Source organism: Rosa rugosa, chromosome 1 (assembly GCF_958449725.1).
Source record: "Rosa rugosa chromosome 1, drRosRugo1.1, whole genome shotgun sequence".
Classification (NCBI taxonomy): domain Eukaryota; kingdom Viridiplantae; phylum Streptophyta; class Magnoliopsida; order Rosales; family Rosaceae; genus Rosa; species Rosa rugosa.
In genome coordinates this window covers 16,881,633-16,905,329 of record NC_084820.1, presented here as the reverse complement: position 1 = coordinate 16,905,329, position 23,697 = coordinate 16,881,633, and the positions used below count along the sequence as shown (strand labels likewise).

General features: G+C 39.5%; 2 protein-coding genes across 2 annotated transcripts; one reads left to right on the top strand and one right to left on the bottom strand.

Annotated features, from left to right (window-relative positions):
• Positions 1-2,304: 2,304 nt before the first annotated feature.
• On the top strand, positions 2,305-4,308 carry LOC133721438 (pentatricopeptide repeat-containing protein ELI1, chloroplastic). The gene has a single exon (XM_062148059.1). It carries the CDS (start codon positions 2,378-2,380, stop codon positions 4,235-4,237), a length of 1,860 nt encoding a protein of 619 aa, XP_062004043.1. The 5' UTR covers positions 2,305-2,377; the 3' UTR covers positions 4,238-4,308.
• Positions 4,309-4,458: 150 nt separating this feature from the next.
• On the bottom strand, positions 4,459-11,518 carry LOC133721447 (WD40 repeat-containing protein HOS15). The gene is made up of 14 exons (XM_062148070.1): positions 11,310-11,518; positions 10,264-10,409; positions 9,796-10,153; positions 8,933-9,021; positions 8,769-8,815; positions 8,157-8,307; positions 7,485-7,548; positions 7,193-7,351; positions 6,980-7,101; positions 6,447-6,521; positions 5,986-6,039; positions 5,805-5,878; positions 5,219-5,293; positions 4,459-4,987 (listed from the first exon to the last, which is right to left on the bottom strand). Exons 1-14 carry the CDS (start codon positions 11,368-11,370, stop codon positions 4,768-4,770), a joined length of 1,695 nt encoding a protein of 564 aa, XP_062004054.1. The 5' UTR covers positions 11,371-11,518; the 3' UTR covers positions 4,459-4,767.
• Between the last annotated feature and the right edge of the window lie 12,179 nt (positions 11,519-23,697).

The window sequence follows — 23,697 nt, the reverse complement described above, 5'->3', positions numbered from 1 at the left end:
CAAACTAGCTCTAGGAACCAAATCAATCTGATGCTGAATGTCCCTCATAGGTGGTAACTCGTTGGGCAGCTCATCCGAAATCAGCTCCTCAAACTCTCCCAATATGTTCTGCACCTCCTTAGGGATCACCATATCTTCATTTTCTGCAGTCAACAACCCTTTAATCACCACTGGACAAATAACTTCCGATTCTTTAAAGGCTTCCTCCATCTCGAATTCACTGCTAGACAAGGTTAGAAAACTCTCCCCTTTCTTTACACCAGATCTCTCAAATTGATAAACAGGGGCCATGACAATTTTATGACTATTCCACATAAACATCATCACATTATCTCTACCTTTATAAGTCACATCCACATCATATTGCCAAGGTCGCCCAAATAAAATATGACAAGCATCCATATCAATAATATCACATAGAACTTCATCTTTATAATGCTTACCAATGAATACTGGTACTTTACAGGACTCAGCAACTCGAACTTGTGGACCTTTCTTAACCCACCCCAGAGAATAAGATGCCTCATGAGGCTGTGTAGGTAACTGCAAATACTCCACCAACTTTCCGGCTACAAAATTTTCGCAGCTCCCATTATCCACAATCAGATTGCACACTTTGTTATTAATGGAACAAAGTGACCTGAAAATATTGCGCCGCTGCCCATCTTCCTTAGGAGATAATAAGATCCTCTGCAACACAATATTAACCTTTTCAGGAGACTTCTCCACCGCAAACTCAACCCCTTCATATTCATCACCTCTTCTAACTTCTTCATCATCTTCATCATAATCATCCATAAGGGTAGTTTGTCTCCTCTCCGGACACACATTAGACCTATGTCCACGCTTGTTGCATCCATAGCAGATTTCTGTTGTAGGCCTCGCATAGGAATTATTAGGCTTCTGATTTGGGACCCTATTTTGAGCACCACCAGAATTGCTAGAACCGCTAGTCCCTTTACAAGGAGGATTGGAAACCCTAGGAGCACTCTATGAATTCTGCTATATGGCTTTACCCTTGCCAGCTGAGGAGTTCACCAACTCTGTGCTCCTTTGATAGGTATACCTCTGGAAAGAAGAAGCTCGTGAAGGTTTCTCTAATAATTCTGCTTTCAATGCTAGGCTAGAAGCTTCGGTCATAGTCCACCCAGTTTGCAACCCAATTTTCTCCTGAATGAAAGTCTTTAGCCCACTGATATAGCGAGCCACCTTCTGACTTTCAGTTTCTCCTAGTTCATTACGCTTTGAATAGCGTAAGAACTCAGCAGTGTACTCAGCCACTGTCCTAGTGCCTTGTACACAATCAATATACAACCTGTACAGAATTTGCTCATAATCATCTGGCAAGAACGTCTCCATCATCAGCTATTTCATTCTTCGCCATGATTTAATGCCCTGCTTCCTCTGCTTCTTCCGAGTATTCTGCAGCTTATCCCACCAAACTGCAGCAGTACTCTTCAATCGCCAGGCAATATGCTTAACCTGTTTGTGTTCAAGCACCTCCATAATCTCAAAGAATCTATCCACCTGAAGCTGCCAATCCAGATAATCTTCCACACTCAAGTTGCCCGAAAAGAAAGGAATTTCAGCCTTGACTTTGTATTCCTAGTCAGCTTGTCCTTGTTGTTCAGGTTGCACAATTTCTTCTTCAGAATCAGATTCTGAATTATTATCAACAACTTCACCACGTGGAGCCCTAACTCGCTAGCCTCCTTCCCTGCCTCTATTCCGATTGTTGTTGTTCCTCTCTCCCAACAATCCACGAATTTCTCCAATCTGAGTATTCATGGTGTTGAAGGCAGCGGTAAACGCTGCGGTAAGAGCATCAAGATCTGCTTTTGTAATTAACTTCACCCATTGCTACTAAGGTAAATAGGAGAGACAGGGAAGACCTGCTCTGATACCACCTGACGCAGTCGGAAAGTAACCCTATATTTACAAGCAATAAACCTAAAACAAGGATTCTGGAGTCCACCAGAGATAAATGAGAAAACTCTCAATTTGATTGATAATATGATAAAAGATAGATTCTGCAGTCGTTAAGGTTGCTTATATATGAGAAAAGAAACCCTAGGGCGACTATCAATGAAACCATAAAGCCCACGGGTAAAAACAAAACAAATCCAAAACAAACTAGAAAACCGAAAATTCTGAAAAATAGTAAATTGCAGTTTTGAGACCCTAAACGACCCGAAAGCCTGAAAAAGCCCACACATCGTAGTTTGTTCCTGACGTTTTTCCTTTTCCGGAAAGCTATAGCAATCACGATTTGGACCCCTATGAGTTTTTCCTTTTTCTTTTATCAGTTGGTTTATCTCATGATTTTATATCAGTATTTGATGGCGCCAAACGTTTGAGAGACATCTGGCAGTAAGCCATGAGCTCCACCATCCCTTTGGTCACCACCACCGCTCCGACCCACCACCCACCATCAATTGAAAGACTCACATTCCTGATCGACAAGCCAAACTCCATCCACCACCTCCTCCAGACCCACGCGCTTCTCCTCCGCCACAACCTCCACCACCACCACCCAATCCTCAACTTCAAGCTCCAACGCTCCTACGCCTCCTTGGGCCGCCTCGACTACTCCGTCGCTCTCTTCCGCCGCACCCAAAACCCCACCGTCTTCTTCTGGAGCTCCATCATCAACAGCCACTCCAAACGCGGCCTTCACGACCTTGCTCTCATGTTCTACACCCAAATGCTCACAAATGGAGTCCAACCCAATTGCTTCACGTTCTCCGCATTGATGAAGTCATGCTCAATTGATGCCGGAAAATTCCTTCATTGCCAGACAATCAAGTTCGGTTTCGATTCCGATTTGTATGTGAGGACCGGCCTTGTGGATGTTTATGCTAGAGCCGGGGATGTTGTGGGTGCAAGACAGCTGTTCGATACAATGCCGGAGAGAAGCTTGGTTTCTTTAACGGCCATGATTACTTGCTATGCGAAGCGGGGAGAGGTGGATGAGGCCCGTGTGTTGTTTGATGGAATGAAAGAGAGAGATGTGGTGTGTTGGAATGTGATGATTGACGGGTATGCGCAGCATGGGATGCCGAATGAGGCTTTGTTGCTGTTTCGGAAAATGCTGGTGGCCAAAGTTAAGCCGGATGGAGTGACTGTGCTGTCTTTGCTCTCTGCGTGCGGGCAGATTGGAGCTCTTGAGTCTGGTAGATGGCTTCATTCGTACATTGAGAATAATGGGATTCGGATTGATGTACAGGTTGGTTCTGCTTTGATTGATATGTATAGTAAGTGTGGTAGTTGGGAGGATGCAAGGCTCGTTTTCGATGGGATTGGCGGGAAGGATGTTGTTGTTTGGAATTCGATGATTGTTGGGTATGCAATGCATGGGTTTAGCCGAGAGGCATTGGAGTTGTTCAGTGAGATGTGTAGAATTGGGTACCGGCCTACGGATATAACGTTCATTGGTGTTTTGAATGCTTGTGCTTATGCTGGTTTGGTCAGCGAGGGACGAGCTTTCTTCAGTTCAATGAAGGATGAATATGGGTTCGAACCAAAGATTGAGCATTACGGATGCATGGTAAATCTTCTCAGCCGTGCTGGGAAGGTAGAAGAAGCGTATGAGTTTGTCAAGAACATGAAGATTGAGCCTGATCCAGTCTTATGGGGAACTTTACTCGGAGCTTGTAGACTCCATGGTAACATTGATTTGGGAGAGCGGGTAGCAGAGTTCCTTGTTGGACAAAATCTTGCGAATTCTGGAACATATATTCTTCTTTCTAACATATATGCCGCAGCTGGGAACTGGGATGGGGTGGCAAAGGTGAGGACCTTGATGAAAAACAGTGGGATTCAGAAGGAGCCCGGCTGTAGCTCAATTGAAGTGAATAATAAGGTACATGAGTTCCTAGCCGGGGATAAGAAGTGCCCGAGGACCAAAGAGGTATATACGATGATCGAGAAGATAAATGGTTGGCTCAAGGCCCACGATTACACCCCACAAACAGAAACTGTCTTACACGATCTAGGGGAGAAGGAAAAAGAGCAGTCCCTTGAAGTTCATAGTGAGAAGCTTGCAATTGCTTTCGGGCTGATCAGTACTCAACCCGGAACTACCCTCAAAATCGTGAAGAACCTCCGTGTGTGTTCCGACTGTCATGCTGTGACCAAGTTAATATCAAAAATCACTGGACGAAAGATTGTAATGAGGGACAGAAATAGGTTTCACCACTTTGTGAATGGTTCATGCTCTTGTGGTGATTACTGGTAAATAATGTATTACACTGACTATACCTTGTTTTTGTAATGCAAATGCATACTGTAGTTTTCATCTCACAGAAATTAGCCTCATGTAGCCATAATGTAATCTGACAGGGAAGTAATCTCCAGTTCCTCAACTCAGTTGGGAAAGTGAACGTTTTGATTCAAAGTGACTCAACCCAATCAAAAAACAAATAAATAAAACTATGAAAAAGTTGGAAGAACAGCATGTGTGAGAAGCAAGCTCCATTGAACAAGCCCATCTCAAATAGGTTACAAACTAAATTAATATAATCCTGTACATACCCTTAACATAAGCCTGGTTGACAGTTAAAATAAAGACATGATAACTTACAAACTAACCGAAGGAAGATTAGTGAACAGTTCCTCAATCTGATCTATGGTTAAAACCAAACCTAATCCAACTAAAAGTACACTTTTTGTCCATCCAAATCAATCCAACAAACTAATCTATGGCTGGGATTTGACATTCAATTAATTCTCAAAACACGAAATCAGCTTAGCATCTTCACCTCAGAATCACATTCTGAAATCCAAAACACAGACTGTATTGTTGGCAAAACATGCAGCAATTTTGTCACCTTCCTTGTTCCAGCAAACTTCAAATATACCGCCATTGCCGGTGTATGTTTTCACAATCTTGCCTTCCTTTAGTGACCAGATATGCATCGATTTATCAAGAGATCCACTGGCCAAATACTCACCATTTGGGCTAAAGGCGACGGAATAAACAGGATCCCTGTTGATTAAATTGAAAGTATTAATACATATAATCCAACAAAATAAAAATAAAAATAAAAATAAAAATAAAAATAAAAATAAAAGAAGTCAGATTAGTATTAATTGAAATATAACATCTGTTTTAGCTTTAACTATAAATGCATGTCTGGCAAAGGGAGCAGTCCAACATTTATTACTAGAAACCAACTTTTGGCATTATCCTCTCCTATGGTTCTGTTAAGTCCAGTACCTGTGTCCATTCAAGCTGTAGAGAAGTTTTCCTAGTTCCACATCCCATAGCTTTACAGTAGAGTCAAATGACGCACTGCACATGATGCACAACAGACAGACCTTGGAACTTTAGAAAGACAGGATAAGTTTTTAATCTGAAGAAGAGTAATATATTAACATTACAGTCAGTTCAGAAATCGCAATGTTCATACAAAGATTCGCATCAAGACTAAAATAGATCTAAATATTAAGATTATTGTTTGCTCAGGTTTGATGTTAAAATCAAGTTCGAGTTAAAAAATTAGAACACAACGCAAATGCAACAGAATGAATAAAGATCAGTGGCTTAAGAATAGGATTCTCACTGCACAGTTTATGGCAACAAAACTATAATTAAGAGTAGAGAACATTTGGCTTTATCTAAACTATAAATTGACAACGTTTAAAAAAAAAAAATATGGAACCCATGTAAATGCTGTCTATTAAAAAAATTTGAGTTCTTAAATAAACAAGAGAAATTAAAATTGAAGCAATTGCTGACATGATATATACAAATCTAGAAAATCCAGTGCCATCTCACTTCATCAGGGAAGCCGCATACTTACCTTGCCAGAACCAACTGCTGGTTAGGGTTGTTTGTTCCTGGTCCTGTCGGACTCCATCTGATAGTGTATATCTCCTGAAATGCAGTTTCACATACTTCTATGAATCCTTAAAACTAAGTTGCAAGAACCTGATTGAAAACCCACAGATCAAACTTTGAAAGGACACAGAGCTGAAGAATACCTTAGAATGCTCTCTTAAATCATGAACATACTTTTCCTGCTTCATGCTCCATATCTATACCATGATTTCATATAAGCAGCAAATACAATATATTTCTCAGTAATGTGATAGATGTAATTTGAAAATGCAAGGCCCAAGAAGAAATAAGAAAAATAAAAGTTTTCTTATCACACTCAAGCTTCTAACAAGCAGTATATGAAATCAAGTTTAAACCCAATGCTATCCTGTGATAAGAACACTCGAGTTCTAACAAGCAGCATGTGAAATTAAATTTAAACCCAAGGCCATGCCACATTCCCCATGCTGTATTGATATCTGATTAACCTAGTTATCTCTCTAACTATGAAGTGGGGAATTGTACTCAGACTGGTAGGCTACATTTACCGTGGCTAAACTCTCCCATTTTTTGTGTCAAAAAAGAAGAAGAAAAGTACAAATTTAAAATGTCAAAAGAAAATAACCTTTGCACTGATATCATCAGAACATGAAGCCAACAGCGTGCCAGTTGGATCCCATTTCACACAATTAACTTCACCCTGAAACAGCCAAATTTCTTAGATTAGCCACAAAAGGGAGAAACAAGTACCTTAGGTTTGAAAAAAGGTGCCTAGATCAGCGAAAGTTTTTCTAATAGTCCTCAAAAGCAATCAAGTGACTGATTTTTGCTACCTGAGCAAATTCAAGTACCAAATAGTCGGGGTTTTCCACTTGACTGATCAAAGGCAGGTGACTAAGGTGAGTAAACTTTAACAAAACAAAAAAATTCTAGAAGGATATGGCTAGGAATGCAAAGATAGGATTTAGTAATTATTCACTTGAACTTGAGCACAAATATCAAAAGAACTAAGGCTTGAATTGGGCATTGCAAACAGATCTTCAAAAATTTAAGTACATCTAAACCTACCTTTCCACTCTTACATTAAAATGAAAAATAATATATTAAAAGGAGAATTAACCTCTTTTTTATCTAAAGAGGCTGAATGTATAAGCATACCTGATGTCCTGCAAAAGTTTTAATAGGGCGGTTTTCTCCAATCTTGCAAACATATATCATATTGTCTGTGGAGCTCATTGCAAATTGCATATTGTTGCGCCAGTCAACATCAAGTGTTGGACCTAAATGATGGGGAGGGAAAGTGTTAATCACAACAACAGAAATTGTTTAGCAGAAAACCAACATTGGTTGTTTTATAAAAACAAGAGATACCTGAATGAAACTCAAATTGTTGCTTCACTTCCTCTGCCTTCACATCCCACACAATTGCAGTTTTATCACAGCTTCCCGTAAGCAGATAATCTCCCTTCTTGTTCCACTTTAGAGAGAATATGGGACCTTTATGTTTGTTCAAAGTACTCCTTAGTTCACCTGATCAAGGATACCAGCCAGATTAAACTCGTGACGAACTTCCAAAAAGATTGGTGAATGGTAATCTCAAAATCAGACATCAACTGAAACAAGAGAAAAACAGGAAAGATAATCACGATAATCATCTGCTTACCATTTGTACTCCAAATTCTTGCCTGCCCATCATATGAGCCAGTTGCAAGCAGTGTTCCCTCTCCCTGCATGAAAGGAAGCTTTGCTTACATATACATTTAAGAGGTAAAATACATATATATATATATCTAGAAGACGTAGAAAACAAGAGAGAAGAAGCTACTGCACTATAAATTATAAAATGCTCCATACAGTAAAGTAGCATGCTCGACATGTGGTGGAATGCATTTGTTCTTTTTTTTTTTTCCCCAAAAAGATGAATTGATTAAGCAACATCTTATAAAGCAAAAACTGTTACTAGTGAAAGCAAAGACAACTCGTTGCACCACTAATCCCTTCATGTACTAAGTTCATGTTTTACAGCAAACAACCTGGTCTTCTCTCCATAGAAACCATGTATTCATGGAGCCAATAAAATTGCGCACATTTGGCTCCAGTCAATGCTTTTGGCCGTGATGCACCAACCCTTACAAGTTAGCATTATTGTTTCTCCTTATATACTAAGCATGCTTTATACTTCTGCTTTTACAAAGAAAAGAACATAAACTTGATGCTTTTCTAGCAGGTTGAAACTTGAAACAACACTTGCAAAGAACATACATATGGCAAGCAGATATGTTACAAGAAATTTGATAGGCCTTATCAGATAATCAAGCAAAGTAACATGACTCACATTCCAATCAAGAGTCGTGACATCTTTACTCTTTTCATTTGTTCTACCCTTAACATGCTTTAGCACCAACACATTTAAAGCACCATTTTGTAAACCAGATCTAGAGCTTCCATCTGGAATTGGCCAAATGCGAGCTGTAGAATCTCCAGACCTAGAAAGTAATTAACCAAAAGTGTAAAGAGAGAGGGAAGGAGAGGGAAAAGAATTTAAAAAAATATATAAATAAACAACATTTTTAAAATCGCATCCCAAGAGATTAGTGTGGTAGCACCATGTGTTCAACAACCCATATTAGAATAGGCATTACAGGCAGAAAGATAACATGATTATCCCATATCACTGAATCATGTCAATCTTAAACAATGTTGCATTTGCTATAATTAATAACAAGCACAGATAGTTAAAACTAAAGTGTGCAGACTCTGAAAAGAGAGACATTGACCTAATATATGCAAACAAATGTATCATTTAAAGATAAGTTGCCAAAGGCTAAGAGGGTTAGCATGTTGCTCGGCAGTGCTCAACCCTAGTGACAATACATAACTGATAAAGTAGCCAAATAGATAATAGATAGGTAACTAAATATGAACAATTTGACAATGAAATACCTACCCAGATGCAAGAAGAGATCCAGTTGGACTCCAAGCACAAGCACAGACCTAATGAAGAAAGAAAGAGATATAAAATGTTACATAGAGACATGCATATGGAAACAGAAGAAACTAAGAAAAAGAGCCGAGGTGCATAATGCCAGAATATATAAAACATGCTCAAACCTCAGATGTATGGCCTTCTAGAATGGTCACATCAGAACTAGGGATTTCACATGCCTGAGATGTTGAAGCTGTCGAGATATCCATTGGTTCTGCTCCAACAAACATAAATATGATTACCACAGAAAAATTGCAGGAAAATAGTATCTGTAGAGACCATTAATGCAGAAATAATGTCAAATTGCAGCTCTATTAGGTAAAGTGAAAAGGGGTTCTATAACATTTTCCTTATCAGATTTGAACCGATGACTTACGCCTTACCATAGAGTTGAACAGAAATTTGATTGTTTTTTTCAACGCACACCAAATTTTGTTGTGAACAATGCATAATTTGGTGGACAATTGCTCAAAATGAAGCATGCAATTGGCATTAAATTTTAACCATGCTCATTCTGAAGAGAAACACATCCCACTGTAGCAGCTCTTAATTCAACACGAGCTTCTAGGTGTGTTTCTTACTTCCTATCCCATGTAGGATGTAAACTATTCCATACTTCCTTTACAAACTCCCAATCTCAAAAGTTTAAGCACAAAGTTGATCCTCCAAATTTCAAAATATATATTCCTTAGTCCATTGCTAGCCAAAAGATGATTTATCCTGGAAGATATAATTTAAGATCCTTGAAATAACGAACATGTTAAGAACTCTCTTATACCAGGGCTGGCTCAAGGTAAGGAACTATGTCATAGTTCTCACTTCATAACAGTCATATAAGTAAAAGAATCATTGAACAAACATATAGTCACAACCAAACTATGCACATTGGTCTGCTTCATCTTTGTATTTATTCTGAACTTAGGGAAATCCCAAGGAATTTAAAAGAAAGAAAAAGAAAAGAAGATATTTTCGGTAAACGATCATTTACCTGCAGAAGCTCCATTTTCTTCATGTTTGACATTGACTTTTTCTTCCTGGTCTGTAGCCCTATCTCTGTCATTATGGTCCTCATGATGCTTTTCTTGCTCCTTGTTCTTTTCTACCTCCTTATTCTTTTCTACCCTCTCTCTGCTCTTTTCAAATTCCTTCTCCCTTTCTAGTCTTTCCTTCTCTCTTACTCGTGTACGCTCTCCTTCATGTTCTTTCTCAAGGTCTTTGTCCTTATCTCTATCCTTCTGCAAATTTTTCTTTCTATCTTTTATCAATTGGCGTAGTTGATTAACATCATTTTGGATGAGATCTAAAGGTTGTAAAAGAGAGAAATCCTCATCCACCTCTGCATCACTCTGGCAAGCTTAAAACAAACACTGATTAGCATACATTCTGGGTTGTGCATACAAAATTTCAACATAAACGGCCAAAATTAGATTAATAGAAAAGACCTAAGAATACTAACATTACTCAAGTTGGCTTCCATCTCCAAGTACTGAAGCCCTTTTTGAACAAATGTAATGAGAGCACCGGGTGGAATCAAATTTCCATCTATAGTGCATTTGTTAATACCGGCCTCATATCCTAGAGCAAAAGCCGAGTGTGTGAAGCCTGCAATAGTGATGAAAAAAGAAACTAGGTAAACAAAAGAATCCATTGCACCAAAAACAGCATTCTAATGGTAGATTGATTTAAGCACATCTTTGTCGCTTTACTCCTCACACTTTTGATAACAACTGTACAACGTACTTATGGATGGACATCTGCTTTTTTATTAACATTCATAAGGTTATTCCACACTTCTCATTCTACTATTGTAACTTTTAAGGAGATGTTACAATATCGTCTACTTCTGCAACTGCTTAGCTTATGGGTAGTGTATCAATACTACTAACTCTCAAATCTTATATACCGACCACATTCAGTTAGTTTTCCTTTTGATGAAGGCATAGAAATTGCACTAACAGTGACTGTTACATCAGCAAGCAAAAAATGGTAAAAAGTTATATATGGCCATCATCTTAAAGCTAAAGTTCCGCAACATCATAACCTAATGCGAGCTTCACCAAAATAATAAAAGGAAACAGAAACAGAACCAAGAGCGAGCAAAGGATTTCACAACTTGCACAAACACCACTCTCAGCACCATGACAATAAATTCAGTTTTACAATGATGATTAGTCGGTTCACCGCAAACATTATAGCAGCATAATTCGAATATGAAAGGAAAAAAAAAAATGAACATTAAGATTCCGATAACTATACAGCTAAATTACACACATTAAAGTTTTCAGATCTATAAGTTCCCCCTCCTCTCTACACATAACGAGCTGCCAATATAACAGTTATCCCAGAATTGTAATTTTGAACCCTAATTCAGTAAAATTTTGCAGCTCCGCAACAGAAATCTGAAAAATAAATTCTCTGTATTGTGCTAAGAAACCCTAGCATGCAAAATCTAATTACAGTATGAAGGCATAAAGCCAGAGGTGAACTTAAGGGTTTGCAAACCTGATTCCTGAAGATAACGGAAGACGAGGAAATTGAGCTCGACGGAGGTGATGGAGGTCATCGTCGGAAAAAGTCGCCGGCGTCAATGGTATGGATGAGAGGTCACAAAATCATGTGGCGCTAGAGAGAGAGTTTGAACGGAAACCAGGGAAAAGTGTGGGGAATTCTTTGCAGAGTTTCCTTCTTTATTTTCTTGAGGTTTTTTTCATTATTTGGTTTCTTTTTTTAAAAAAAGCTGATAATGTGAGAGTTTTAACTTCGCTTTCTTGGGTTTGATTACCAGCCACCCAGGTTGTGCCATCTGGCGTAGTGAATCCGTGACCTTGCGGTGACCCGGGAATAAGCGGATTTACCCTCCAATTATCCAAAACACGAGTCCATTGGGCCGTAGCCAGACCCAACCGACCCAATTGGAGACAATTACGATTCTAAACCAGATTAGCCCAACTCATAACAAGTTGGTTACTTGAGGTTATCATGACGGTAGTGTAAAAATACCACATGTAATTGGCTTACTTTTGAATCAATGCATCATTCCTCGATTGAGATATGGTTGAAGAAGATTCACCGAGATTTTGGAAGTTTGAGGTCCAATATTATTTGGTCCAGTGACATAAATTTTTTCGTTGTAGTGGGAGGGTCTAAATTCAACTTAGAGACTAACTGTTTGTCTATTCTCAGTTGTTTGAAAAAAAAAAAGACTTTTCACAACGGCAATTACATGCTAACTTGCATGGGCATACATAATAATCTCGGGTTCGCAAGGACAGGGAGGTGTCTTGGTGTACTATTGCAACAAAGCCCGATAGTTCTCAATGAATCCACCAATTAGTTTAGGTTCAAAGCCCGACTGTAAGAAAGGTGTGTTTGTACGGACTTTGATGCACATGCAGAGCAACTACATTCGAACTTGAAGGAAGAATCCCACTGAAGTTCCTATTCCTATGATCCTATCTGCAAGTTTGCTCAAGCTTTTGTAGGCATCACGTATTCAGTGACGCATTGACTAACAAAACAAACTCGCTGACGTAGTGGGGTGCGTCATCCATAAGATGATGTCAACGCCGATTGACGACAGTCGGGGTCTGTCTTCAACCATTAGCTAGAATCAAGTTTTGTATCTGTTTCGGTGCGAAATTCTTTTTTATGCACCGACACTGCAAGTGATTCAACATTGATAATCAGTGGTGCCATCTTTACTAGTCAAATCACATGTTAAATTAGATGAAAGAGTAGCACCACTAGCACCAATGGTGGATCCAAGATTGAAATCTTGGACGGGCTAAGATTTCTTAAACAAAAAAAAAAAAGGAAAAAAAAAAAAATATATATATATATATATATATATATATATATTAAATCCCATTTTTGCATGTGTTCCAGTTCGTAGTTCCAATTCATAGTGTCATATCACAATTAAACAAACAAACATAAAGAAGCCTCCTGTTTGAAGCACAGAGTTCATTAGCACAACACTTTAATTAAACCCAAACTTGATTAGCACTTTAGCAGAGCATCGTTATACAACAAATTCGAACTCAATTAAACCCACAACAAATTCAACAATTGCACAGCAGAAAGAAGAAAACTGAATGAACTGATCGACCTTCAGACCTTGATAAGTTGACAAAATCAATTAAACCTAGTTAACCTACTGACCTTGATAATGATAAGTATTGAAAATTTGAAATCAAATAATCAATTAAACCCACAACAATTGCACAGCACTGCAGCAGAAAGAAGATTAGAAGACCCACATAAGTGCATCACATTTAACCCACATCAATTAAACAATAAATTGCAGAAAGAAGACCCACATCAGTGCATCACATTTAACCCACATCAATTAAACAATACATTGCAGATTTGCAGAACAAGGAGAGTAGGAGACGGAGACTCGGAAAGCAGGCTGCATACCAGATAAGACTTGATCTCTGACTCTCTGAGAGAAGTGGAGAAGGGAGAGCCGCATGCGGCACTGGCGGAGGAGGAGAGAGTGAGACTGTGAGAGACGATTCTCCAGTTCGAAACTTCGAATAGCTCAATAGTCCGTAGTCGATGAGTGGAAGCATGAACCAGAATTTGCTTGAATCAAGAGGTTGAAGAGGAAATTAAGAAATGGACGCTTGTCTGGAATGATTTATGAAGAGATTGTGGCTTGGGAGAATCCGAGAATGGAGATGAGTCATAAGTCATTCCTTCAGGAAATTAAGGCTGGATTTGAAATTGACGGAGACGAAGACAAAGTGTTGGGAGTGGAGAGTTACTTCGGCTGGGCTGGGCTGGGCTTCTGGAGTCTGGACTATCCCACTATGGATAATACCCACTTTTAAAAAAAAAGTATACATCTAATTTTTTTTTTAGGCCCAAAAATCTCGAACAGGCTTGAGCCCGTCCTAGTCTATGCTTAGATCCTCCAGTGACTAGCACATATGGTAAGAGCTGGTCAGATCAAGTTGAACAAACTCCTAATTTATGAGGCCAGATGGTGACTTGTAACACCCCAAACCCGAATTGAAATTACCAGAATTTCAACAAGTTTACCTTTGATTAGGGGAATTTAACAGAGCCGTTGCTCTTGCATATCGCCTTCCTTCTAGTTGAAAAGGAGGGAGTGTGTACCTCAACATTTCCTCATCAAACCATGGCTTAGCTGATGAGTTCTTCACGAGAATCAAACATGGTGATGCCAGTCTTGGCGTGATTTGTGTCAGCGACAAGAAAGAGCAAGTAAAGATGAAATTCGCGTGGTTTAGCGAAATTTACGTGAATCTTCGCTTCACAAAGCTGTGATCGGATTGATAATTAATATCGAATCCTATGCCTTGCTATGTTATTTACTGGTGATGTAAAGAAAGCAGAAAGCTTCCTACAAATTGCAAGAGAAGAGAGAGAGGGGAATTTCTCGAGGGTTCCCGAGAGACCCCGTCTTTCTCCGTCCTTTTTTTTTCTATCCTCTCCTTCCTTCCTTCTCCCATGATAATAATCATAGAGATTAAGAGTATTGGTTTTTGGGCGGCGTCAGTGAGTCGGTGAGTGGATAGAGATGAGACTGTGTGTATGTTCACGAAGCAAGAAGAAGCTTCTCCCCCCTTCCTCAGCTGGTCTTAACTTATAGATACTTAATTTCAATGGTCAAGATTAAGCGGTGATAGACAACTATCTAGATTCAACCACTTAAATTCCCTTTATTTCAAATAAATTTTAATAAATAGCTTGAGTATCCGAAAAATTTCACGTAAATTTCCACAGACTCGTCTCGATAGGAACTTTAATACCAACTTACCCAGTCCTCAAATTGGACATTATCACTCATGAAAATTTCAGAAAATTTTTGTCCTAGGCACCCTTAATGATTACCGAGATAATAAAATTAATCTCAAAAATTTCATCTTAACTAATCATATAGTTTGTGTCACAAATTTGCAGGGTATTACATGACTGTCTTGCAAACATAACCTCTTTGTGTTATTAATTTCACTCTGTTGGAGAGGAAACATCCCACATTGGAAAAGTGACAAATAAAATATAACTTATAAGTGGGTGGATCTCACCCAATTGTACCGAGGCCTTTTGTGATTAAAACCCAACACCTAATGGGTGGTTAAGTTGGGACAGTATCGGTACAATGGTGGGCCACGGGCCACGCTTGTCGCTGTTTAACATGGTATCAGAGCGGGTCCTTCTTCAATTGCGTCTCCACGTAGGCACGTATCATGAGCCCAAATTGGGGTTCCCTGTATTGCCATCGAAATTACCAAGTGTCCAATGTGGGCCTTGGATTGTATCGACCAAGTCTCCGATATGAGACTTGTGTCCCAATTTCCAAAGTGGAAATTGAATGAATTAATTTCACGTGCAGACCTAGAGTTAGGTTGCACGTGAGGGGGCGTGTTGGAGAGGAAAGATCCCACATTGGAAAAGTGACAAATAAAATATAACTTATAAGTGGGTGGATCTCACCCAATTGTACCGAGGCCTTTTGTGATTAAAACCCAACACCTAATGGGTGGTTAAGTTGGGACAGTATCGGTACAATGGTGGGCCACGGGCCACGCTTGTCGCTGTTTAACACACTCTTACAAACCCATCAAGTACTTGTCTGAGAGGGTTCTTATGATGGATTTTTGTTTGGTGCTATATGATCATGGTGATGATCATGATCATCAATGTTCTTATAGGATCTCTCAATTCCTATATATGACCTTGTCCTTACTGAGAAAAGTTCCCCTCTGCAACTTCAAGTCATTTGTGGTCATTCTTGCTACTGTCTACCCCTATTGTCCTAATGATCATCACAAATATAAGAAACAATAAGATGGGCAGATAGACTTTTATACATGTCAATTTTATAGCTTTTGTTGTAGTGAGCAAGAATATGTTTGATTTTATGCTTCAATTTGCATTATATCGTGTATTTGCTTTGCAATTCAAAGAGATTTTTCTTTAAAAAAAAAAATCAAGAGAAGCAAAGATATGTAACTTTATCGACAAAACGTAAGGTTTTATATATTGAAAATATACTAGCATAATGTTTTAGGAAAATTAAATTGGGAGAGAATGAGTTGTGCTTTTATTGATAATAGGGGACCTCTTTATATAGAGGATTACAACCAGAGAATCTGCGTCTTACAAGGTAACTGAATCATACAATGATTGGAATATCTCTGTAGATATAGGTAAGACTAACCCTATTACAATTCAGACTAGTAATCAGAGTTTGGGCCAGACACACAAACTAGGTGTCCTTAAACACTCCCCCTTGTGTCGCTCAAACGTGGTGCTCCTCTCATTGCCTCGTCAAAAACCTTGTCGAGTAACAAAAACTCAGTGGGACAAAAATAACGTCGGTCGAAGGAGAAAAAGAGTACAACACACCCTTCACATTTTGAGACCATACATGTAGACATCTCCCATGATGTTTGCATCTTCCCCTGATTACTATTATCGTGGGAGTTCGGATAACTTCCGCAAACGATGCTACCAACATGTTTCTCAAAAGTGGCTTTAGGCAATGACCTGCCACATTATCCTCAGATTGAACCTAGTTCACTCTGATCTTGAGGAGAGTCTGTTGTTGCTAATTATGTTTAGTGTTGTCGCCTTTGATGTAGCATTGCTTCATTTGCTCAAAGCAAGCAGCATTATCCTCATAAATGCTCGTAGGCTCATCTGTGGTAGACTTTAAACCACAATTATTTCGAACATGAGTCATTATGGATCCAATCCATATACATTCACGATCTGCTTCGTGAAGAGCAATAATCTCTACATGGTTCAAAGATATAGCAACTATGGTATGTTTTATAGATCTCCAAGATATTGCGGTCTTACCTATGGTGAACACATAATCAGTTGGGGAATGATATTTGTGTGGCTCAGAGAGATACCCAAAATCAGAAACCTTCCAAAACGCTAATGTCATTTTGGGATAGGGACAAAGGACGCATGCTAGTGTTGGTGGCGTTCCTGGTGTGTGATGGGTCCGAATCCATCATCTCTATGTAGGGATAGAACAAGCCCATATCAATCATATATCTCTATGTAGGGATAGAACAAGCCCATATCAATCATACATCTCAAGTATGGAAAGATATCTTTTACACCAGTCCAATGGCGTAGCGTTGGCGTTAAACTATGTTTAGCTAACAAGTTCACAACAAATGAGATGTCCGGTCTTGTGCATTGAGCTAAGTACAATAATGCCCATATTGTACTCAAGTAGGGTACTTCTGCCTCTAGCACATCTTCGTCATCATCCTTCGAACGAAGAGGATCCTTTTTAGGATCAAGACTACGGATGATCATGGGTGTGCTTGAAGGCTTGACCTTGTCAAAACACCTAAGCATCCATCAACACGATGCTCAAGTTCCAAACCGAGACATAATCGTGTTCTCCTAAGATCCTTCATCTCAAACTTAGATTTCAAGTGTTCAGCGGTTTCCCTTAACTCTTTAAGGGCTTCCAATGAAGATCATGTCACCAACATGAATAACGATAAAATCCAGAACTCGTCATAGAAATGCGAGGGCATTTACATATCCCTTCCCAATCAAGTAGTCAATTAGTGAGCGTTTTAACCTCATTACAAACGCGCTCTGTGATCTAGAGACACTTGACTTGGGTAAATGAAGTTCACCAGGAACCTTCATGTATATTCTATATCTAGATCCCCATAAAGATACGTAGTGACCACATTCATAAGCTGCATGTTCAGTTATTCAGAAACTACCAAACTGACAGGGTAGTGAAGTACAATGACATTCATTACGAGAGAATATGTCTCCTCGTAGTCGATTCCAGGGCATTTAGTGAGAAGCCTTGCACCATAAGGCAAGAATCGAGATTACCATTTCTTTTTCTCATCACGCTTTCTAATGAAGACCCATTAGTCAATAGGTTTTATGTTAGGAAGTGTTAACATCACTGCATTGAAAAACCTTCCTCTTCGTTAGAGAATCTAACTTAACCTGGATCGCATCTTTCCATTTAGGCCAAATTTATCTACGTTAGCATTTATCATTCATCAAAGGAGCATGGTTTCGATATCATCAAATTCAAGGAACTCATGCGCAATGAAATGCGCAAATACATCATCAATCATGTTGGAGTTTTTATCCTACGTCTCATGTACACTGATGTAATTTTCAAAGGGCTCTATATTCTCAGGATTAGGTTCTGACATTGAGGCGTCCCTCAACGATAACCTTAATCTGGAACATTCTCATGAGATGGATTTTGAATGTCGATGATCAAATGATCAGGTTGTGCCAAAGTATCATTCGAACCCACGAGCCCCCCACGCATCCTAGATGGGGCCATGGCCTATAACGCCAGAGTGTCACTCTCTATGGCGTTGGTGCCATGCCTAATTCCGTGTAGGGTGGCGCTACGTCCTCTCGTAAAGACGTCCATCCTTGCAGGCATGTTTGCAGCAGATATGTGTGATCTCGTCATTTTAGCGGGGATCAAGATGATACATAGTGGGGACGAACCACGACAATTCCTGTCATTTCTATTGAATATCAGTGTTCTTATCTCTCCCTAACGACGGGAAGACTGTCTCATCAAAGTGACAATCCGCAAATCTAGCGGTAAAGAGATCACCTAGCAAGGGTATTAATTTGTGGATGATTGTTAGAGTTTTATATCCAACGTATTTGCCCATTCATCTGTGAGGACCCATCGTAGTGCGCTGTGGTAGCGCAATAGGCACATTAATGGCGCACTCGAATATGCGTAAATACGAGATACTTGTACCCAGTCACTTGCTATAACGCAGAGATAGCTTGAGTGGTGGTGGGTCGTAGATGAATTAGCATAACTGCATGCTATATTGCATCACCCCTAGCGGATATAGGGAGATTGGTGTGCATTACCAATATTTGGGCAACCATCGTAGTCGTTTCTACTAGACCATTTCAGTGTGTACATAGGAATATGATGTCCAACATCAATCCAAATGCAATAATTATCGAAAGTCTTCGATGTAAACTCTCTAGCATTGTCAAGTCCAATTGACTGAATTGGATGATTTGGGTAGTGAGCTCGTCACCATATAATCTGTGCCAGGAGTGTAGCATAAGCAGCATTACAAGTGAACAATAGCACAACATGTGACCAGCGTGTTTGCGTGTCAACCAACATCATGAAATATTTAAACGTCATGAAATATTGAATCGGTTCATAGAATCTGTATGGATTCTACGTAAGAACAGAATGAGTATTTTCGTATCCTTTGCGTAGGACGGTCTCAGTCCTAATTTCCCTAAGGAACAGGCTTTGTAGAACGAGCGAGGGGCTTTAGAAACAACCAATGAGGATTTTGGTTGGGCCTGAGCGTCTTAAACGCTATTGGAAGCAAAGTTGATGATTGTAGCATTACCTAGGGCGCCATCACCATGATGGATGCCAACCATGACGTCATGGATATGGACTGCATCAGCCCTAGGCTGGCAGTGGACTGCGGCGGTGCCAGGGGCAGCGGCGGTGGTCACACTTAGTCCAAGAATCAATCTTTGATTCTTGCTTCATTCTGCTCGAAAGAATGGATGTCCGTGTGAAGTTTTTAGTAGATAGATCATCATATCATGACTAGGATATATGACCTATCCTGTTGTGACAAAGCCAATATGTGTCTAAATATAAGAGATCTTCTCTCAAAACTTTATTGGATTTAATAGCTTGAATAGTAGTGACATAAAGTCCACTAGAGAGACACATAATTTTCTCTAAGATGCACATTTATTCGCAATCATTAAATATATTGCAAATGAACTCTTTTTCGTTCTCTATATACGTTTTCGCATAGAATCCGTTGGCTCGAATAGCTCAATAGGGTTCTATTTGCCTAGGAGCGTAGAGAGTTTAGCAAGCGGAATTTGGGCTATTCCAATCATGATGGCTCAGCCATCGTAGTCACAAAAGCCATCGTAGTCACAAAGTAATTTGCTCAGAATTTCAAATAGAGTCACAATTAAAAGAACTTGAAATTTTATTCATAAGCCAATGGTGTACATGATTGTTTCTTAACTATTACGAAAATCTAATCCGAAACTAGCTAATGCAAAACAAAGGTAGTCATTTGACTTCTTTCAGTAACTCTACAATAAATATGACCAGGTGAGTAGAGAGATATTGGTGGAGCAAACCTCTCTAAAGTACCACTTATCTTAAAACCTTCCTAGACATCATACTCGCTTTGGATGAGCCTAGTTGAAGAAAAACTTAACCAATGACATCCACTAATAATACTGTAGCAATTGTCATATTACATCTCTTGAAAAAATAAAGACTTACTTAAAATCGGGGATCTATTGATCCCAGTTAGATTTAAAGTTTTCAACCCTTAGTTCGAGATCACCTTCTTGATCTTCTTGTTTCATATAGTGAGCTTCTCTTACTTCACAATATGCTTTGTAGGCGGGGACAATATTCTCACGAGCTCTACAAATGTGTGCCCAATGACCGGATGCTCCACATCGAGAACATACATCTACGTGCTCAGACTCCCTTGATTGAGACACTTTGAAAGCGTCATAAGAATGACTCTTAGTGTTGGTAGCGCCACCAACATGACAAAGGCATAGCCTCCCTCTCTCTTTCCACGTTGACCTCTTCGGTTCCGTGTCCGCCTATTTTGGCGGTTACATTCCCAAGTAGAGCGATTATATGGACCAAAACGTCCAGAAGTATCCCTAGGATTAGGGTTTTGCTCTTGGCGCCCTCCCTTTGGGGCGCGACTACAATTAGACTCCAGAATAGTCTATGTTTCCACTGGTCTCGAATTATAGTTCTTCATAAGGATGTTGTCATGCTTTTCAGCTATATTCATAGCTCCAATGAGCTTATGAAACCTTGTGATCCGTCCTGTAGTAACATCGATTCGATAGTTCTTAGCAACCATCAATGCAAAGATGAGGAAGGTGAAGAGAGTCCTCTCAATCATCGTCTCATCTGTGATCTCTTTACCACAGAATTCCATTAAGAATTTAATGCAAAGTGCTTTCGAATTATAGTCAAGAATAGTCTTGAAGTCACAAAAGCGGAGATTATGTCATCTCACTTCTAGGTCAGGAAGTAGGGAGTCAAGACATTGCCAAAGCTTTCTCCGAGGTAGACCCACAACCTTCTAGGGTCTTCTTCATTTAGACACTCGTACTGGAGTGAATCATCCATATGAAGAGTCATTAGGATGACAGCTTTCGCCTTATTTGCCTCCAAGACTGCTCTATTTGCTTCCAAAGCTTGAGCTTACTCAACAATTAGCACGTCCTATCTAGGCTCAAGAATCGTATCTAGGATTCCTTGGGCCTTGAGATGCTGGCGGGCATTACGAACCCACTTGTGATATCCAGAGCTAGCTAGTTGTTCCCAACGGAGCAAAGTCCAGTTTGTTCATGTTACTCATCCGGAAAGAGAACAAGAAAAATGTTTAGTTTCGGAGCAAAAGGACTACCATGAAAACAAAAGAAATTTCTAAGCGTAATCGCTCCCAAGAAATTAGGAATTTATTAGCGTAATCACTCCCAAGAAATTAGATTCTAAGAGGTGTTGGATTTGATCGAAACAATGATGTAAAGTGGTCGATCATAAATTCTCTACAAACTCTAAGTTTGGAGATCTCAACAAGCTCCAAGCTTGAAGATAGCACGAACCCCCACAGTTCGGCTTAGGTCTCCCCACAAAAGAAGAAGTGGAGGTTAGAAGAAGGGAGGTTGCAAGTCCCCGAGAAAAGAAAAGAAAGTAAATTACTTGAAAGCGGGAACTTTTTAAAAAATTTACCTCTTTTTGGGGTCGCCGGAGATGGCTGGAAAAAGTTGCCGGAGGCCGGAGGTGCTTGCTGGTAGAGAGGCTCACTAAGGGGTTATTGAGGGATCAGCGAGGCTGCTGCGTGCGTGCGCGGGGGGCTGTTGCATGCATGCGTTAGGTTGTCGCTTGCGTCCACGGGGGCTGTCGTTGTTGAGGCTAACAGACGGGTCTGGGAGGGGCAGGAGAAGGGTTTGCTAGTGAGGGCGTTGGGCGAGGCTAGCTGTGCGGCAAGGGGTCGACGAGGGGTGCGCTGGCTAGGCTAACTGAGGGGTCAACGAGGGGCGCGCGCGAAGGCAGGCACAAGGGTGCGCTGGCGAGGCTATCCAACCAAGGCTAACAGATTCGGTTCAGTGGCTTTGGAGGCCAATTCTATGCTTTTCCGGCCGGTTCTTGGAATAATTTGACCGCTTCTGGAATCCTCCGGTCAAGACGCTGCTACTGACAAAGTTTGGTGGCAAGAAGAGGTCCGGAAGGCGGCGAACTGGTGGAGGATTGATTTATGCTTCCAGGGGCCGGTTCGGTACTTTTCTGGCCAGTTCTTGGGATTCCGCCGCCGGTTCTGGACTTCTGGGGTCAAGGTATTCAAGGTGTGCGGCATAGGAAGAAAGGGTTTCAAGGTTTTGTATTCGGATTTAGGTTTTGGCTATTTGTTTCAGGGTTAAGGATTTGTGCTGATAACGTGTTTTAGGAAAACTAAATTGGGAGAGAATGAGTTGTGCTTTCAATGATAATAGGGGCCTCTTTATATAGAAGATTACAACCAGCGTCTTACAAGGTAACTGAATCATACAATGATTGAAATATCTCCGTAGATATCGGTAAAACTAACAGGGTTAGTAACTCAGACAAGTAATCAGAGTTTGGTCCAGACACACAAACTAGGTGTCCTTAAACACATAATTTATTTTCACAAAAATATTGAAAAAATAATCAAATATCATTTGAAAATTTGATAAATACAGAAAAACTAAAAAATTTCAAGTAAAATTTATGTTATTTTGATATACTTAAAACATTGGAAAAGATATAAATCTTTGTTAATATTACAATACCCTTTAAAATTGACAGTGTTCTAAAAATTCCTCTGGGCTGCCGCTTAGGCATTGCCTAGGCACAACAAAATGGCCACCCGCTGAGAGTAGATTCCTTTGGGCTGCAGCTTAGGCAATGCCTGGGCATTATAAAATGGCTACCCGCCTCGACTATTCTCGATCTCGGTTTTATGAAAAATATTTAGAATAGTTTTATTTTTTATATCAAATGCTTAAGAACTAATTTTTGATTTGTAAGTATTCATTATATGCTTAACATTTTTCCCATAGGGAGAATTCTATAGATGGTCACTCAATTATGACTCATCCGACACTTTGGTCACTCAATTTTCAAATATATCACTTTGGTCACTCAACTATTACTTTATTAATCACTTTAGTCACCCAAGTGGCATTTTATCTCACTTCAATCACTTCTCCCACTCATTCTAATACAGATTTCTCAATTTTTTATAATTGGTTAGACGAAAATATCATTACTATTGTGGCAAATAATTTTTTTTTAATGAAAAAAATTACCAAAGTGACTAAAGTGAATAACATAGTTAAAGTTGAGTGACCAAAGTGATATATTTAAAAGGAAAGTGATATATTTAAAAGGTGAGTGACCAAAGTGTCGAATAGGTAAAAGTTGAGTGACCATTTGTGATATTCTTTTTTTTTCCATATTTTCAATCAATCATTGGGAACTATAGTATTTTGTTTTAAATAAACACTTATATATTTTATAATAAACTTAAAATAAAATAAAAATCCGCATAAACGCCCACCTAATTTTCTCCACAATCCACCGACCACTTCACTTAAAAACCATCGAAATCATCACATCCTACTCTAAATCCTACAGGAAGCCAAATGATCCCATCCATGCCCGTTTGGGAGCGACTTCCAACCACTTAAATGTAAGATGAAAACAAACAAATAGCAATATATACCGGAATGCACTGTCATTTACTCATTTTGCCATCAATATCCAAGTTGAAGATGACCATAATTTCAGAAGAGCGAAAGAAAACAACACATT

What these genes read in the sequence shown, in the direction of transcription:
- LOC133721438 (XM_062148059.1), top strand. Translation starts at nt 2,378, where the DNA reads ATGAGCTCCACCATCCCTTTGGTCACCACCACCGCTCCGACCCACCAC.
- LOC133721447 (XM_062148070.1), bottom strand. Translation starts at nt 11,370, where the DNA reads ATGACCTCCATCACCTCCGTCGAGCTCAATTTCCTCGTCTTCCGTTAT. An exon ending in TAGAAGGCCATACATCTGAG is followed by an intron (nt 8,816 to 8,932) that starts GTTTGAGCATGT and finishes TTTCTTCATTAG; the next exon opens with GTCTGTGCTTGTGCTTGGAG. An exon ending in CAGCAGTTGGTTCTGGCAAG is followed by an intron (nt 5,294 to 5,804) that starts GTAAGTATGCGG and finishes CATCATGTGCAG; the next exon opens with TGCGTCATTTGACTCTACTG.